Source organism: Terrapene carolina, unplaced genomic scaffold (genome assembly GCF_002925995.2).
Source record: "Terrapene carolina triunguis isolate 2854851 unplaced genomic scaffold, T_m_triunguis-2.0 Scaffold96, whole genome shotgun sequence".
NCBI lineage: Eukaryota > Metazoa > Chordata > Testudines > Emydidae > Terrapene > Terrapene triunguis.
The window spans coordinates 77,965,563-77,985,549 of record NW_020664447.1 but is presented as its reverse complement, the minus strand read 5'-3'; the positions used below and the strand labels follow the sequence as shown (position 1 = coordinate 77,985,549).

General features: G+C 41.6%; 1 protein-coding gene across 2 annotated transcripts in view; it reads left to right on the top strand.

The window, feature by feature from the left end:
- Positions 1–19,987, top strand: part of CCDC85C (coiled-coil domain containing 85C) — a 160,610-nt gene extending 140,623 nt beyond the window's left edge. For both annotated transcript variants that reach the window (XM_026651524.1, XM_026651523.1), the window contains 3 exons: positions 10,575–10,670; positions 15,174–15,272; positions 17,209–19,987. In XM_026651524.1, the coding sequence (XP_026507309.1) occupies positions 10,575–10,670; positions 15,174–15,272; positions 17,209–17,298 (285 nt within the window). In that variant the 3' untranslated portion in view covers positions 17,299–19,987. The remainder of the gene's footprint in view (positions 1–10,574; positions 10,671–15,173; positions 15,273–17,208) is intronic.

The window sequence follows — 19,987 nt, the reverse complement described above, 5'->3', positions numbered from 1 at the left end:
GGTTCCCGCCTTATGCAAAAGATATATAAAGGGGTGGAAGAGAAGAGAGGGTGAGAGGAGCCATCATGGAGAAGCCCCTAGCTAACACCTAAGCTGAAACAAAAGCTGTACCAGGGGAAAGAATTGTGCCCAGGCCTGGAAGGTGTCCAGTCTGAGAAAAACTTACTGAAGCATCTCTGAGGGTGAGATTATCTGTATTTAGTTTGATTAGGCATAGATTTGCGCATTTTATTTTATTTTGCTTGTGACTTACTTTGTTCTGTCTGTTACTACTTGGAACCACTTAAATCCTACTGTCTGTATTTAATAAAATCACTTTTTATTTAGCAATTTACTCAGAGTATGTATTAATACCTGGGGGAGCAAACAGCTGTGCATATCTCTCTATCTGTGTTATAGAGGGCGAACAACTTATGAGTTTGCCCTGCATAAGCTTTATGCAGGGTAAAACGGATTTATTTGGGTTTAGACTCCATTGGGAGTTGGGCATCTGAGTGCTAAAGACAAGCACACCCCTGTGAGCTGTTTTTGGATAAACTTGTAGCTTTGGGACAACTGATTCAGACCCTGGGTCTGTGTTGAAGTGGACTGGAGTGTCTAATTCAGCAAGACGGGGTGCTGGAGCCCTGAGCTGGCAGGGAAAACAGAAGCAGGGGTAGTCTTGGCACATCGGGTGGCAGCTCCCAAGGGGGTTTCTGTGATCCAACCCGTCACAGCATTGTATGACTATTAGTCTGAAGAATCTAGTCTGAAACCAAGCTTTAATAATTCTTTCATCGCCTGATTCTTGCCCTGCCTCATTCGACATTAGGATTGCTATGCCAGCTTCAGTCTACCATCCACAGTCCTGGAATGGCAATGATCTTATTTGTTTCTCTATATAGTGTAATTTGTTTGAACCTGTCCATTTACACTCCCTGATTCCACGGACATCAAGAGGGAATCTATCCATTTCTTTAATTACTTGGGCAGCTTTAATAGCTTCGTACATTGTTCTCACATTCCAAAATCTGATTTTCATTATTGATCTGCTCTTGAGCAAGAGACTTCTCAGCACATGGGCTTTCTTTACAGTTTTGACCAACGTCTGTCATATTCGTCGCATGAAGTTGATCACTTGTTTGAGCCTGCTGCACACAGATATGGCTCCTGGTGTTCATTTCTGTAGTAAGTTTGTTTTTGTCTGATGAGGTTTCCAGCCCCATGCAAACCTTAGGTCCACGGCTCCTTATTCATTATTTGGAGCGGTCCACATATTTACACTTCCCCCATCCTCCACTTGAGGAATACGCTTGGTAGCTCTGGATGCTCCAAAGACCAAATGAGACATTGCATATTTATTAATGTATAATTTTATTGAGTGCATGATTATTTTGTAACAAATCACATTTGCACTGATTGAACTCTGTCCATGGAAAAATGGTATAATGTTGCTGCCAATAGTATTCAGAATTTTTTTTGCAACCTATATCGCTTAGTTGTTTGACTGAAACAGCTCCGCATTTAGCATGCTAATACCAGTTTGTAAGATTTTTGAAAGACCATGATGCCTCTTTGGTGCTGTGAGATTCTAAGGCGGTGTCCTGTTTTTTAGACAGTGTAGATTGAACTCAGGTCTGTTATACCAGTCTAAATCCAAACCACAGTGGAGTTACTTGGGTTTATATTGTTGTAACCAAGAGGAGAAGTTGGACCAGTGAGTTGAGTGCTTTGCGGCGTTCCAGGAGAGTGGAACTCTGTGCGGCATTAATGCTGTTCAGTTAGGTAGATACCAAACATTGCTGTTGTATGAGAGAACTAGTTGCAAAAGGATGTCCATGCTTTCCCTCACCCTCCTCTGTGCAGTCCCATCAGTGCTCCCTTGTCCTTGGCACACCGATTCAGCCATGTGACAGGGAGCAGTGTGGGACATGGCTGCAGGGATCCTCTTCCATTGGATAGACGGGGTATTTAGGACTGTATGGCAATGAAGCAGTTAAACTGTTTTTTATTAATCAAACGGGATATATAAGCCCTTTTTGTTGCTTAAGTAGATTTCACTAAACTGCCCTGAAGATACGGTTTATCTGACTAGTCTGTGTCTGAGCTATGTAGATGGGCTCTGCCTGGCTCCTGGACAGACCCAATGGTTAATTCATGGATTTCAATATTTACATGGCCAGCTGCTCAGTATGATTAATGGGAGGCAAATTAAATAATGCTGAAGGAGATTAGCATCTGGAATAAAGTCCCTCTGAATCTGAGATGGAAGATGCATCTTGTTTTCACTTGCTAATACCAAGGTCCAGTGGCTCACTTCCTTCAGTAACAGCAGTGAAGAGATTAGCGGCATACAGTAATAGTCTTCTATTCAAGATGTAAACTCTCTTTCCATAGCATCTGCCCGTACTTCCCTCTGTGGGATCCGTGTTCTCGTGTTTGTTTCCTGTGGCAGGCATGATGCTTTGCACAGCTGGAAAGGAGCATAACATGACTTAGGTTAGTATGAAAGTGCGGCCATCTAAATGTGCAGGAGATGTGGATTTTTTATTTAAAAATAAATAAATCCTGCAATACGTCTGAATGGTGGGCACATGCTAATGAAGTGCCACCATTACTTAGGATGGCCAACTTTGACGAAAGCTATTTCAGGAGATTTTTCCCCCCCTAAAATGACATAATGTCATTTTCTTAAAATATCCTATTAAAATCTCCTGGATTGCTTTCAATAGTCACCGGGAGATGGATGCCGATTCCGAGAGACTCCAGGCCATGACAACCCTACCATTACTGTGGGTCAAAGGCCACGCTGGTGAATAGACAAACTGGGAAGATAACTATTCAGAACAATTCCAAATAAACTGGCATATTCCTGGATGCTCTACTCAGAGAAAGGGGAGGAGATAATGGGATTGGGGACTGATGCATCGAACAGCAAGGATGGCAAAAAAGAATGGGCTAAAGTTGGTCAAAAAAAGCACCTGTAGTTGGTTGTTGACCAGTCTCCCCTCCTAGGAGACACTTAATCTGGGTGTCTCCAGGTGATGCTATCATGAGAGGAATTGGTCCTCTTTATATGCACGCCATAGCAGAGGCAGGAGTGTGCTCCAGGCATGACTATATACAGTAAGAGAGAAAGGGGCTTCGAAGGGAGGGGGAAATGTCAGCTTAGAGTCATGTCATGCTTGGAATACACACTGCGCTGGCTCTTCGTTCCAAGCTTAACCCTTCTGTGCTCGCATGTGCGAGTCCCAGCTCCGAATTGACAGCTTCCACAGCTTCATCAAGTAGGTGCTAACGATGATATTTATATTGAAGGACCCAGAGAATTTTTGAGACCAACGATAGCAACCTTATTTCTGATCCTCAAGGAGTCTGTCTCTAGGCCTTTTGTATATCAATGTAAGGACTAAATCTTGTGAGCAGCCTAATAAAGCAGAAAAAAATGGACATGGGCTCAAATAGATGTCCCCCATCTCTCGTCGTTTTGGATCCTGCCTGAGCCCTACTGAGCAGGGTTTTCAGTTCAGCAAGGTGGCTTTTCTGCATCTAGCACAGCTCCTGGTCTGATATGCTCCCAAAATGGGCCTCTTTTTTCCCTAGCAAGGTAGGTAAGACAAAGGAGAGGAACATTTTCAGCAAGTTTCAGAGTAGCAGCCGTGTTAGTCTGTATCCGCAAAAAGAACAGGAGTACTTGTGGCACCTTAGAGACTAACAAATTTATTAGAGCATAAGCTTATGTGTGTATATATATCTCCTCAATATATGTTTCACTCTATATGCATCCGAAGAAGTGGGTTGTAGCCCACGAAAGCTTATGCTCTAATAAATTTGTTAGTCTCTAAGGTGCCACAAGTACTCCTGTTCTATTTTCAGCAAGATCTCTTGGCGTTGGCACTCGGTGGGTGGTTCATGATGTGTTAAAGCTGAACTGTGAAATTTCACTTTCCATTTCTGAATGAATCAATTGAAGCTAAGAAAGTGGTGGTGGTAGTAGTTTATTGGGTTATTTTACCTTTGTTGTGCCTTGTGTTTATGGCATGCGTTTGCAAAGTTTCATTAATTGCTGTATAATCTGGTAAATGCAAATTTAATTTAGTTGCTAGCGCCGAGACAACACAATCTTCTGGGGTGTTTGTGTTTCAGGGCCAAGTTTTTAGTGGGCTTCCCTGATTCTCCAGCAGTATTTGCAGGCACATCCATTTGCACTTGCAAAATGAGTGATTGCACATGTATGCAAATCAGGTCTCACTGAGTGAGTCTTCAATTATATATGTAACTTTTACACCCTGCATGTGGTCATGATCACCGTCACATACACGCACTTTTCATAAGCCCCTTTATCAACTGACTTTACATTGCACTTGTGAATGTAGCCAAGCTCCACATATACCAATGATTGTTTCCATAGTAGCTAATGTACCTCAGAGAAAGGGAAAGAGGAAAAGGATAAGTTGTATAATGTGTGATGGTGCAGTGTTGGAAAAATATTTCCTGCAGGTTTTGATTCCTATCAAGTCTCTAGGATTTTTAACCATATATAGAGCATGCAACAAAAAGGCAGCCAGGTCATTATTAATCCCTCTTCTCATGCAAAATAGAAGAACCATGCACAACAGAGAAGATTGAGATTTGCATCAAGGCACTAGACTCGGACTCCAGTGTTCTGGGTTCAGTTTCTGACTCTGCCACAGAATTCCTGTGTGAACTTGGGCAAGTCACTGCATCTCGATGTGCCTCAGTTCCTAATCCTTAAAGTAGGGGTAATATTGTTTCCCTACCTCCTAGGATAAATTCACGAATGTATATGAAACTCCCAGATACTAGGGTGCCATAGAAACACCTAGAAATAAATCCAAACAGAGCAAAGCAAATCAAGTCACAAACAAAATCAATGACAAACAGAAATCTATCCACTTTTGTTTTATGTGAGTTGTTTGGGGATACCTTCCTATTTCACTTGTAGTTTTCTTTGATCAGTCACATGGCAATCAACACTTCACAGCATCCCATGTGATCACAATTATTCTTGTTTTACTGCTGTTTGAGCTATTTGAGCGTTTGGGCTTTTTTTTAATCTGGCGTTAAGTGCAAAATTCTGCTTGTTTTTTAAATCAATGATCAGTAGTAATAGAAAGCAATAAAAAGATGTGACATTCAGAAGCTTTGAAATGTGGCCACAAGCTCCATTTCATTATTAACCATCTAAAAAGTTCTCAGCTCCTGGGATCTCTGTGGACCATGGTACTGTCCAGTCAAGCAAAATCATTCTGATTCTGAAAGCTAGCTGATCTGTTCGGGAGCCAGTAGCACAATTCCTGGCAGTTCAGGACTAGACATCTTGGAACTGAAATAGTGGCTTGGGGTGGGCAGGTGAAGGGGCTGTTAAATGGATATAGCATTCACACTCAGAGTAATGAACTAAGAAGAATGAGATCTCCTGTCTTTTTCAAATCCGATGAGAAATGTTGGAAAAGTTGCTCATCACAATTCTTCTGTAGCTTTTGACTGCCAGAATGTATATAAAAAAATCTAGACTCCATTTTCCTCTGCCTTCCTGGCTTTTAACATTTTGAGAGTTTAATTAATCCTAAACATTCTGATAAAATAATCCTAAATAAGAGAACTGGCAACTTGCCCCTGCACTGCGGGACCCCAGAAAATGTACATTTCTAACCAGTCCTCATTTAGTACCCCTTTCTCCACATGGGTGATGTTGACACCTGGATTCTGGGAAGGAATGGTAGAAGCGACCCTACGGCTATTATATAATGTGTTCACAAAATCAACAACTTGAAGCCACTGATGCAACAGAAATGTGCAATTGTTGTCCTGCTAAATTGGCACATAGACTTGCCTACTGTACCATAGAATTTAATGGGCCAGATTCTGCTCTCATTTATATAGATGTAAATCAGGAGTAACACCATTAAAGCCCACCTGGACCAAAGAGAATGAGAAGCGTAGCATCTAGTAATGACTTAGGCTCTTATTCACTTGTTCTGTGCTCAGTAGAGAGATGAGGCAGAAAGGGTGTATTTTTCATCAGTTTAAATATAAAAATAGTCACATCCTGTTTGTTTTGTGAACTATTCTTTATTAACCTCTGAAAACAGCCCACAGGTCCCATGACAGGGTGGGGAATGTCTCCAGCTTCGGTTACAGACTGATATGAAAATCTAGCAAGTGGCTAAGTCAGCAAGACCTCTGACTAATGCAGTGTGCATATCCAAGAGAACCAACAGAGGAGAAGAAATTCAGACTGATACGAGCCTCACAACGCAGAATGTAGCATTCCTTGTCTGTGTAGACTGTGTCTGCTTGTAAGGCGATAAATAGATTAACCTGTTTGTGGCTGGGTGGCAATGGGCTGCTTCAATAGTGTGACCCTGGTTATAAAAGGGTAAGGAGGAAATAAAGGAAAGGGGCATAAGAGAGAAACAAGAGCAGTATGAGCTTAGATTACTGCAGAGATGGGAGCTGCAGAAATAGTAGGGCTCAGGCTATAACAGCCCTCCAAACAATATGGCTAATCTCCTCCAGTCACAAGACTTCTACTACCACCTCTGTGCTGATGGCCTGAGTTTTCCCTCCATACTCCTGACCTTTTGCCCTCCATCCAGTCTCTCTCTCTCTCCCCAGTATCTCATCTTGCCGCTGGATGACATGCAGCTCCTCATCTTTCCTTCTTGGCCCCTCCTTCCCTGCTCTCCTGCTGTTGACAATTCCACAATCCTTCCTGCAGAGCGGGGCTGCAATCTTGGGGTTATCTCTGACTCCTTCCACTTCTTTCCCCTGCCCCCCCCCCCCCACGATTGTTGCTGTCAGTAAATCTTGCCAGTTTTTCCTCTACAACATCCCCCAGATCTGGCCATTCCTCCTGCCAAGACTCTGGTCACCTCTTACCCTGATTTCTACAGCCACTTCTTCTTGGGCTTCCTTGGCACTCACTCCAGCCCAGAAAGCCACTGTGGTTCTAAGTAAGTACTTATATGGCCCCCATTACCATAGTATCTGCACCTGATTATTTTTAAATGTATTTATCCTCACAACACCCCTGTGAGGTAGGCCAGTGCTATTATCCCCATTTAACAGTTGGGGAACTATGGCACAGAGAGACTAAGTGACTTGCCCAAGGTTACACCAGAAATCTGTGGTAGGGAGGGGAATTGAAGCCTGGTGTCCCGAGTCCCAAGTTAGATTCCTAACCACATCATTCTTCCTCCCCAAACTCTTCACTCTGACTAAATCTAACTGTTTTTCACATCCCTGCACTGGCTTTCCCCCTCTTGCTCCCTATGAAATTCATGCTCCTCCTCACCTTCAGGAACTTACACAACCAGCTCTCCATCCCCCTCTCCATTCTTGTCTCCTCTGACTTTTCTCCTTGATGACTTCACTCTGTCAAGCTGATGCCCCTTTCGTGTTTTCCCTCCACTCCCACCTTTGTGCCTTCTTCGGTGCTGCCTCCTGTGCCTGAAACTCCCTTTTCAATGTTATGTTCACGGCACACAAACAGAGAAGTTAGATACAAACATATAAATCGCTTATTCTGGAGGGTTGCAACATAACACTACTTTATTTCTTCAAATCCAGAACCCTGACCACAAGTACCAAAGAGAGAGAGAGGCAAAGCAGGCTGCTTCTGAAGGCAGCAACGCACAAATCACCTCACCTTGCTCTAGTCTGGCTCTTTGCAGACTGATTCAGATCACATGCTTCTCTACAGGGCTCCCTAGCTTGCAAGTAGGACCAGGAAACCCCTTACACTTGATAGCTTGTAATATTTAACCCAGTTTTCAATACACCACATCCATCCCAGGTCTCCATATTTACATATTCTCCTCCTCAAAACCCATCCTGAAGACTCGCTTTGTGAAACTCTTTGCTACTCATTCACACTGCTTTTAGTGTCCTGCTTTCCTCTTTCCTGCATTTGTACATTCTTCACTTAGTTTATGAGCTCTTTGGGTTGAGGATTTCATCGGTAAAGGGGTTTCCCCACTGACACTGCCATACAAATAATAATTATTAACACCAAGCCTAACCTGAGAATCAGTGATCATATTTGTCTTGGAAAGGAAGCCATCCCAGAGTGAGGCTATGTTTAGGCAGAAGCGGGTCCCTTTTCTTTGTTACATCTCCATCATTTAACATTGTATTTTTAAGGACAAATTATCTGCTGGCATAAATGGGTACAACTCCACTGCCATTGACACCAGCAGAGAATCTGGCCCAATGTGTATGTATTTTTGAAATGATCCAAAATATACAATTTGTCTTTAAATCAAATGCAACTGAGGGTGTTGTAGAAAAAATAATAGTGGGGGTTTTTTTCATGTGAGTGCAGTAAGCCATTGGACATGATCAAATATTTTGGAAACCATTTCTCTCTGTTCTTTATGGCTCATGTTTCCCTCATGCTCATCTCCCATATTAGTTTTAAGAGTGGTTACAATCATAGCTCAAGGTAGTAGAACTATCAATGCCTGACGTAGGAAGAGAGAAAGATGCTGTTGTGGAAAGGTGTGTCCATTTTGCTGCCTCTTGTGGGAGACCTTTAATCTACTGGATTGTAGTTAGAAAGCCTTGTTTATATTTCCAGGGTGATAATGAAGATTCCTCTTGTAATGATCAGCAGGGTTGTATGTTAATATCTTGCATGGTGTTTACTGTGTTCTAGCCAAGGGGAGCTTTGGGAGGGATTTATGGCCACAGAGTCCCAATTCTTCTGCTTTTAGTTGTCATGAGATTAAGATCTAAATTGTATTAAGAAGAAAAGAGTGGTATTTTTGAAGCCAGAGGTTGGGAGAATGATACATATATTGATGCATTTGACCTTTATTGAAGACTGATTCTGCAGGCTTCCAAGAGCATTTAGCAGATCTCCATTCAAGATCCTGACAGAATCCTCTTTGTTGGCAGCTCTGGATTAAGTGGATCAGTCACTTACATTTTCCCCCCTTTATTATTTATTGTTAAAAGAGTTGGCTTGACAGCCTTGAAGATGAAAGTTCTCTGTTTATCTATACGACATTCACAACCCTGGTGGGAGAAATGAATTTTTCCCTTATCCCCACACTGAGATCCAACCCTGTGTTGGAGGGATCCGATGCAGAATGCAATGGTAGCCTCATCTCCATGCACTTGGAACCTATTAATTCTCTCTTGAGATTTCCCACAAAGCTGCTAATTCTAATGCTGGTTCCTCTGATGCGTTCACCTGTCCAATAGAAAGTGAGGTGTGGGCCAACAACTCATTTCACAAAGGCCTCAGAACAACCATTGGGGAAGACCAATACCTTGGTTAAATTCAGATCAGTGGTCTAGATATGAAAGAATCCCTGGTGATTCAGAGCCTAACAAACTGGGCCAAATCCAGTTCCTTTATCACATGTATATGAACATTTTTTAAAATAAAAACAAAACACTTGAAAAAGTAAAACATGGCAAGCTGGGGCTCACAGCTGAAATGCAGGAGCAATAAGAACAACCCACTGGCCTCTGCTTGGTATAAAAGATGATGGGACCAGATACTGTTTTTTTAATCTTAGAAAAGATGGTAATGAAGACCCACATGCATTGTATGGGCAGAGCATTCCTGTGGTGGTGTTACACATCACTCTGTCATCCTAATTTATTTTCACCGTCCAACAGTATAATCGTTCTTTGTGTTTCCTATGGGATGCGAAGACTAAATATGAGTTTGTCAATGGATTCATTGTTGGTTTCTCCGAGTATTACAGTGCAAATGCACAAATAAGAAGGACAGGAGGAGAGCATCTCACTGAATAAGGATATTGTATCTTGTGTTAGTCAAGAGAGAGACCTTGGAAAGGAAAGCCTATATCAAAAGTGCTTATCAAGCTGTTTGCATACTTGAATTCTTAGGAAAATAGCAATTTTTATATCTTTCCCCGTGGAATCCTAAACACAGTAGGAGTAGAGAGCATGTTTTGGAACTAATCCCTACCAACATCAAGTTTGGACATCTGTTTATCTTTAGGTTACCATCCAATCCTTCTTATAGCTGAAGATGGGTACATGATGCCCATTTGAAAATGTTGCCAAGAAACCAATAAAAACTGATGCCAACTATTATTTTCATGCCAGATGCTCTATAACTTCTTAGTAAAAGCTAGGCGGTGCCTGAAAGTTATCATGTTTGCAATGTTTTTTCTATGGAAAGGTTGGAGAACTCTTTTGGCTTTGTCTAATGCACAGAAGTTTCACCAATTAAACTAAAATTGTTTCTTGAACTGGTTTAGCTAAACTGGTACAAGTCCCCACGGGGAAACCCTTAAATTGGTTGACACTTGGCTTATATGAATTAAGCTACAAAAGAGTCAGCTGGTGTGTGTCCACATAGGGGTTTGCACTGGTTTAATTAAATTCAGTTTAAGAACTGCTTTTAGTTAAAATGATGTAGCTTTTGTGTGCAGATAAAGCCTTTGTCTTTGCCTGAGGCTGGTGGAGAGTTAGATTTGAGGTAGTATTGATGCAGTTTTGATCTTCCTAGGTATTTTCTTCCTCTCATTTAAAGAACTCAGATAAAAATACTTAAAAAGTGTGTTTTTTACTTATTGTTTCAACAGGGCCCAGCTCGTATGACTCCTGATCTTGCTTCCTCTCCTGTGGCAGGATATGTCCCTGTGGGTCAGAAACCGGAGGCTGTGGTGCATGCTATGAAGGTAGGTCTGCATTCAACCCATATGTCGCATTGCTTCTGCATACAACAACTGTAGAAACATCATCTGGCATTTTCTCTAATGATGGAATCATAGTAATCAGAGATGGAAGAGAACTATTCAGCCAGATTATTACTGACCAGCAGTCATGCCACCTCAAGCAGTTACCTTGTCAACCAGCTAAGCAAGTTCAAGTGTGGCCAGCTTATGGTTGGGAGACCTGCAGGGAAAAGTCACAATACTACAAGCTGGTTACCTTTTGAGTTCCTCCGTTCTGACTGAACCAATGCCCCAAGGTGGCTTTAGGAAGCATTGGGTGCCACTTCAGAATGAGATACATACCAAAGGTCTTATACACTTTGGTCATTGAAAATCCTGTGGCAGTTCTCATAAGAGTAGGGAGCATTTTATGTAATTCTGTAACAAACCGTGGCTTCATACACATGTAGACACCTGATTTGTCCCTGGGGGTCGAAACTAGGACCCTACCACTTGAGGTAAAGGAGAACTTTTGACTTGGTAGCAAGTGGTAAAGTCACTAGGGCCAGCCTCTACAAGGAGAAATTCACTTGACATGTACTAGGCTGGTGTGGTACATGTTTCCCCTTGTCCTGAGTATCTAAGATCCATAGAAATTGCAGTCTGGTGGTGTCATTGTATAATGAACCATGGCTACATACACACAGATCACATAGCTGTCTGTGGGGATCAGGACCAGGGCCTCCAGCACTAAAAAACTAAAAGGCCTTTAACATTTGAGCAGGTTGTGTAGTTGCTGGTACCACCAACAGAAGGAGACATGACCACTCACACTGCAATCCCATTCTGCCTATATGTATTTCTCCTGTAGTTTCTGGATAAGGTGACATTCTTTGTTTCCTGACCTAAATGGTTCTGTGCTGTTGACAGATCATAGAATCATAGAAGATTAGGGTTGGAAGAGACCTCAGGAGGTCATCTAATCCAACCCCCTGCTCAAAGCAAGACCAACCCCAACTAAATCGTCCCAGCCAGGGCTTTGTCAAGCCAGGCCTTAAAAACCTCTAAGGATGGAAGTTCCATCACCTCCCTAGGTAACCCATTCCAGTGCTTCACCACCCTCCTAGTGAAATAGTTTTTCCTAATATCCAACCTAGACCTCCCCCACTGCAACTTGAGACCATTGCTCCTTGTTCTGTCATCTGCCACCACTGAGAACAGCCTAGCTCCATCCTCTTTGGAACCCCACCTTTAGGTAGTTGAAGGCTGCTATCAAATCCCCCCTCACTCTTCTCTTCTGCAGACTAAATAAGCCCAGTTCCCTCAGTCTCTCCTCATAAGTCATGTGCCCCAGCCCCCTAATCATTTTCGTTGCCCTCCACTGGACTCTCTCCAATTTGACCACATCCTTTCTGTAGTGGGGGGCCCAAAACTGGATGCAGTACTCCAGATGTGGCCTCACCAGTGCCGAATAGAGGGGAATAATCACTTCCCTCAATCTGTGGGCACTGCTCCTACTAACATAGCCCAAAATGCCGTTAGCCTTCTTGGCAACAAGGGCACACTGTCGACTCATATCCAGCTTCTCATCTACTGTAATCCCCAGGTCCTTTTCTGCAGAATTGCCGCTTAGCCAGTCGGTCCCCAGCCTGTAGCAGTGCATGGGATTCTTCCGTCCTAAGTGCAGGACTCCGCACTTGTCCTTGTTGAACCTCATCAGATTTCTTTTGGCCCAAACCTCCAATTTGTCTAGGTCACTCTGGACCCTATCCCTATCCTCCAGCATATCTACCTCTCCCCCGAGTTTAGTGTAATCCGTGAATTTGCTGAGGGTGCAATCCATCCCATCATCCAGATCATTAATGAAGATGTTGAACAAAACTGGCCCCAGACCAACCCCTGGGGCACTCTGCTTGATACCGGCTGCCAGCTAGACATCAAGCTATTGATTACTACCTGTTGAGCCCGACGATCTAGCCAGCTTTCTATCCACCTTATAGTCCATTCATCCAAGCCATACTACTTTAACTTGCTGGCAAGAATACTGTGGGAGACCATATTAAAAGCTTTGCTAAAGTCAAGGTATATCACATCCACTGCTTTCCTCATATCCACAGAGCCAGTTATCTCATCATAGAAGGAAATCAGGTTGGTCAGGCATGACTTGCAGATGGTGAATCTATGTTGACTGTTCCTGATCACCTTCCTCTCCTCCAAGTGCTTCAAAATGGATTCCTTGGGGACAGTTGCCAGGCTCCACCCTAAACTATACCTGCATTTCATCTGTGGATGAAATTATTCCTGATTGTGTGTGTGTGAGACAGGGAGAGAGAGAGATATAAACACCCTGGGTCAGATTTCTAGATAGTGTGCACTGATTTATAGCAGCTGAGGATTTAGTCCGGTGGTTGTGTGCATGTTTATTTGTAAGCTTCTTTGGGGTCAGATCCACAGCTGGTGTAAATCAGTGTAGCCCCCATTCACTGAGGTGAAATGCATGTGCCATATTATATGTTACAGAACCATGTGATAAATGAATTTAACATGCACCTTTGACCTCCTTACCTGCCCACTGTTCATCAATCCAGCTCTGCTAGGGGGAATGTAATTTAAATTTAAATGGAAGTAATAGAAAATATAGTAACTATTCTCCCTTTGAGACTCATGTATCTGAAAGATCGCTGACTGATAGAATCAGATATGGAAGTTTTAATTAATCTACCCCAAAGTTGCCCTGGACATTTACCTTGTGGATACAGCCAGAGTTTGCTTTATAGCAAGATATTTCTGGTGGTCTGCACTGGGATTTGATTGTACAGGTTGTGTTGCTTTCACAGCTGAGAGTCGGAGGCGTACTGATTCCAAACAAGCTTGTTCAAAGTGCGAGTCCAGCTGGATCTATAATTAATCAATTCCTTCCTTTTTAATAGAAAAATAGACATTTTATTTGTCAGGGCTGGTATGTCTTTCACATGCTCAATTAAAAAGGTTAATCTAGGTAAAGTTAATGTTTGTGCACAAATTCCACTGGTCCCAGATATATTGGTTAAACTAGTGGTTGGTACATTTTAAAAAGTAGGTTAAGGGCCCTAAGAGAATGACCTAGTTTTATAACTGAAACATTTAGCATACAGCAGGATTTCTGTGCTTGAACAAACCAATGAATAATCTAGGCTAGTATCCTGTTTCTAGCAGTGGTCAGTGCTGGATGCTTCAAGAGTGAAATCCATCCTTGTAATGAATCTAATCCTGTAGTTCATTTGCATGCTTACACTTATGCACACACAAATATACCTGCTGTAAGGGTGTATGTGTTGTATGTGTATTCCTTTAGCATAAAAAAGAGGCAACATGGTGAGCGGTTTAAAATTCGTATTTCCAGGAGTCTGAGGTGACCACGTTATGCGTGAGTAACAAAGCCATGAATGAGTTATGTAGGTCATCCCAAACACATGTCAGTAAAATGACTAGTTAGTGTCCTACCATGCTGTGCTTTTATTCGTGCAACAGATTTGACAGAAAAAGATATTTTAAAAATATTTTAGAAGGTTTTTAATATATTGGTGCTATTTTTGTGTGTCTCCACCTATAAAGGCAGGTGGCTTTAATACCATGAACCCTACTGTCTGGACATCAGAGAAAAGGAAAAACTCTTTTTAGCAACCTCTAAGCATTATCTAAAATCAGGTTTTTATACATAAAAATAATGCAATTTTAACAAGACATTGTCAACTGGATAGGAGGCAATGAGTCAAGAAAATGAGTTACAAGTAACTTCAGATATTCCACTTCTCCCTGAGCCCCCTGCCAATTTTTGTGCTTTTACAATCACATTTTCCTATTTGAAAATGCTTTTCTCTCCCTTGTTGCTGTGTAAAAGACCCACCGGCACAGTAGGAGAAAATGAATGGCTAAGGCCCCCAGTCCTGCAAACGTTTACACGTGGGAGTAACTGCATAAGTATCACGGCCCAACTGACTGTTACAAGAGAGAGAATTAAACTGATTACATTCACATAGGAGGAGACAGTCCCTGCCTTGAGGAGTTTATATTGGAAGGCCTGGTCCACTCCTGCCCAAAGGTTTTTTTGTACCAATTTAACTTCTTTAGTTAGGGGTGTGATTAGTTTACAGGTATAGTTACAGCAGTACAACCCTTAATATGGATGCAGGTATAACGGAGGCTTATACCAGTATAGTTTATTCATGTACGTTCACGGGACTAAGCTATACTGATATGAGCATCTTTACCTGGTAGAACTGCATTCACGCTGCTTTAACTATACCGGTTTCAAACCAACGTAGGTAAAGTGGGTGTAGACGAGTGCTAAAGCTCTGCTCCTGTCCCTGATAGTCCATGGCTTGAGTGCTGCACCCATTGAAGGGAATGCATCTCTTTGTGGGAGCAGCAGTTTATAGGATTGGGGATGTGGCAGGCCACATCATTTTAAATACTAGCTAGTGTTCTTGCAGAAGATGTAATTGATCTTTGAGAAGTATAATACTTTGGCAATCTGTTTGTTTGTAGGTCCTTGAAGTCCATGAAAATTTGGACAGGCAAATGCAAGATAACTATGAAGAAGACCTGAGTGAAAAGGAGAAAGCAATTGTTCGTGAAATGTGCAATGTAATAACTCTTTATTTGTAGTATTTTATATAGTGTTATTTTGGTCCTAATGTTTTGTAGCATCTGTTCTGTGTGTGAGCCTGGTTTGAAACCCACAGAGAAATTCAGTCATAAGGAAAAGTTAATTGAAGCTCTGATAAATTCTGTATGGGCAGGACCAAATGTCAAATACCTGAACATTTAATTTGATGCATTTGCACAGAAGAAACCTAGGGCTGAGCTGTCTTAAAGGATACAGACACCACCTGCCCCACTCATTTCCTGGGAGAGAGTGGCTTATCCTATTAGGGCTGATTGACAGTTATGCAACTGTCTTTACCTGGCTAGGAGGTTTCAGTTTTCAGCCCTGTGTACTGATCTTGATTTGTAAGCAGAGGTCCCCTGGATGTCCCTGAGAATTATATGGTCAATTAAAAGCATAGGTTTGTCCTTTTGCCTTAATTTATATGTGTTAGGGTATTTAAAGTCATAGAAATTGAGTGACCATAATCTGATGTCAGAATTAGAATCCTCCTGTTTGAATCCAGTAGGGGTGATTACATGTGATTTTTGGCACCCGCTAACATGTTTGGCCTAGCAACCACATTGTATACGGAGGTTGCCACATATTGTAAACTGAGCATTTATGCCAGAACTTTGCTCTGGCTGAGGTGTGGCTGCTTGCTACTGCTGCTCTACTACCTTTTATTCCAGGCAGAATGATCTAATAAGAAAAATGACTTGGGTACACACTGCGGATGAAAAGTGAGCTTTGTATTGCTGTTAAAACATTGCTCAAGCTGAGAGTCACGTGTTTTGGAGGATTTTCTGCTTGACAGTGCAGTGTTTCCCAGAGCAGGGACCCCTGTGGAGTATTCTCTTTGAAATCCATATTGCAAGTCAGAATATCAGTGGGGCCTTTTTCGTGCACGAGAATTGCAGAGGAAGCAAAACTCTCTGCAAAATTTTTGAATATGTTGGTAACGGTGTGTTTCAAAACCACTGGAATGGCACAATGGTGCAGAAATGTGATACGACTTTATTTATGGAAAATATGAATGTATTATTTTGGTGACTGAATTTTTACAAAGGTGATGTTGGGCAGGAAGACCAGAAACTGTTCAGTGTGGATTTTCTTTCTTTCCCCACCCAAAGCACGAACAGATCTAAAGAGCTAGCCCCAAATTTGCCCCTACATAACCCCACCCCGTCAAAAAACTGGGTTTAAAAAAAAACTTTTTAATTCCTGAATATACAAATGCTATAGTTAATCCCCTGCAGAACATGAAGTGCTTCACTTTAATGCTGCAGGACTGTAGGTAAATCCCTGCATTGAATAACAGTGAGCTCTTGGTTTGGGGGGTTTGTTTGGGTTTTATTAATGCCACTTTCTTCTAGTAGAAGGGCAGATGGAATGGCAACTCCAGGACGGCACCTCAGCAAACTGTGGGTTGGATGCTGGGTATTTGTAGAGATAAACTGGAAGTGGCTTTTAGATCTACAGCAACATCCTTCTCAGAAATGTTGCTAATTCTTGTCACTTCCTCTCTTGCTTTCCTTGTGAGAGCCCCACTTTCCCCATTGGTCCTCTGCTCTGTGTTAGCCATTCATAAAATCTGCTTTTAAAGGAAATAGTATCTGAACTGGATGGGATCTTTTTGGGATGATATCTATTGAACGGAAATGTCACTTTTGTAAGAATGCCAGTGTTTGGTCTAGCATTGAACTTCGCTTCTGAACCTAATGTATTAGGTTTATATCACTACCTATGGCATAACTAGTTCTAATTTCAAGAGAGAGAAGATGAACACTTCAAATCCTTTAAATTGTAATTTGGTGCACAAGTGCCATCTAATGGTCATGTGTAGAACTGCAACTTTGGTTTGGAAACTGCCTATTTTGACTTCCAGACAAATAATGTAGCTCAACTGCAATCTTTTCCCCCCCTTTCTCACAGGTTGTCTGGCGAAAATTGGGTGATGCAGCAAGTTCCAAACCATCCATCAGGCAACACCTTTCAGGAAACCAGTTCAAGGGGCCATTGTAGGAACATCACACTGAAAACTAGAAGCAACTCTATAAAGAATCAGAGAGGAAGAGAGCTCTGTTTCTAGCAGCCAGTTTGGATTTTTTTTTTTGTAACTGTCTATAGTGTAAATATGGCAGCTAAAGGCTTAGCCTCCAGGCTATGATCTGGAACCAATGTTAAATGGGTTAACCATCCTATAATCGCAGACTTGTGTCACTTGTATTGTAGTGCAAACCTGCTTTGTTGTATGGTCTCTATGTAGAATTACCTAACAAGAGAATTTCTAGGAGGAAAAATGGAACCCTAACCTGGAGAAGTTATTTTGTATTGCATCTGCCCACCTGCTCATTAATTGATTCATAACAAGGCTGGTGGCTCTATGCAGCATGTTTTTGGATTCTCCCAAGGAAACAAAAATCTGAATCAGGTGGCTTATTGGCTGTCCCTTTACTGAGCTGCTAAAATTGCTTGAAGGTCCTTAATTTTGGAGGATGATATGCAACTGTTTTCAAGAGCTGTCATATAAAATACTTTGTGGAATGATAAAACACTGAAAGCACCTTGTATGTTGTACCCGTATTGACCATGACACAGGTCCATAGCAGGTATGCAGAATAGCCTGAGCCTCCATTTCAGCTGCTAGTGATGTGATTTTAATGGAACAAATGATACTGCAGTCATAATGTGAATAATTTTAAGTCATTTAGCCACAATCCAGTATGAATATGGTAACACTGTTCCTGTAAAACTCTTGCTGTTAAATACTTAGGTAAGAACAGCTTTCCCACCAATGTGGCTTACCGTTTCGCCAAGAGAGGTTTCTCTCTTGGATCCTAGTATTTCAGTCTCGACATTCACTCACATAATAAGGATTTGTTTTTTAATGTCCTTGTTGAAATACTGAACTAAATTGGTTACTTCATGATGTAATCAAAGCAACAGCCATTCAAAGCTGCGTAAACGCTATATCAACAGAAGCTGTCAAATGAGGCTGCTGCTGCCATTTAAGCTTTATTTTTGTTAAACCAAAATGGAGTGTTTTTTCCTTCTAACTGCTGTATATAAAAATAATGGGACTTATATTTTGGTATTGTGGAGTAGCTGCTTGTGGAGCTGTAGTAAGAGGTTGACCCCTTTCGGTTCCATCTAGTCACAAGATCTGGCCCTGTATTTCATGAGATGTTCTTTCCCTTTCCCCCCCAATAGTCTACAGGAAACTGGACTCAGTTAGTAAACCTGCCATTGTAAAATAAAATAATCTTAACAATAGGTGTATGTAGATTCAATGCCACCTCTTCAAAAATGGCATTGGTTTTGGTGCTTAGTTTGAAGCTTTAATGACTTCAGATGTTGCCACTTTAGAAAAATCAGTCAGTTACCTAAATGCAGTTGAATCAATTGGAGGTTGTTACGATTAGATACATTTGTTTTGCATTAGCTGAGTTCTTGACTCCGATTAGCATGAAACACCTACAAATAACTATGATGTCAGTCCTGCAGGTTCTAACACAAGTGAATAGTCCCACTGTCTAATGAGCCTACTTGCCTGAATAAGGAATTTGCAGGATTGAGCAATAAAGAAACAGAGAAGGAATATTAAACAGAATAAAAATTAAGCAGTAAGTCACTAAGTAGGTAGAATAAGAATGGGCCCTGGTAGCTGAGATCAGTGAGTTATTAGAAACTCCCTCAACAGCAGTTCACTTCCCCCTAAAGCGTACCTCAGCTGTGTCAGCCACTATTGAGCTGACTAACTGTAACTCTATACTAGGTTTATGCAGTCTGTGTAGCCTGGCAGAAACTAGCCTAGAAAATGGCACACTGTCTGTCTTTTGAGAGTTGACCTCTAGAGCACTCTGAATTTTCTCTTCCTAGCTTTTCATTTTGACCATTTTCAGCCTATTACTGTCTATACTATTCATCAGTTTTTCTTTCTTGCTCAACTATTTTCTTCATATAAAGGGGAGGGAAAAAGCATGATTTTTTCCTTCCAGAATAAGGCAGCAAAGAAAGGTTTAATTTCCCCTCTGAGCTACAAAATGTATATATGGCTGCTTAATCCATCGACCTGAAAGGCCATTGTAATTATGCCAGTGTCCAAACTCTGGATTGAGTGTTAGGGGGCAGAATTGATTTACTTCAGCAAATTTCAACTAAAGCAGCAGAAGTGTTGCCAGTAAAGCCTGTAGAGTGTTAATAGTATTGATGATGTGCTTGCTGGCCTCTGAGTAGATTAGCCTAGCAAATAAGCATTTAATGATCCCTCCCTCTCAACAGGACTGAGAGCTAAACTAGCCAGTTTACTTCTCTCACTGGCTCTGACCTACTCATCCAAATTTATTCTTAATCAGATATAGCTATCACAAGCCATTTTGTGGCTTGAAGCGTTGTCCATATTCTGGTTTCATCTGCAGATCTCAAACTCTTAAATAAAGGGGAAACAGCACTAAACCTGAGGTGTGTTGTATGGCTGTACACCCCAGAGAGCTGGCTTAGAAGACAGCCAGTCTTTTAGTTAAACTACTGAAGGATCCTTTATACTAGTAGGGTAAAACTATATTTTGTATGATTCTACTTGGCAGCATAAGCCCCAAATGCAAGATGTGCATTGTTGATTTTATAGAAGTACATGAAAGTTAGTGCTGCATGTATTTTTTTTAAAGTTTGCTACTCTTTGTATTTAGCTCCATTTGAGCTAAAAAAAAAA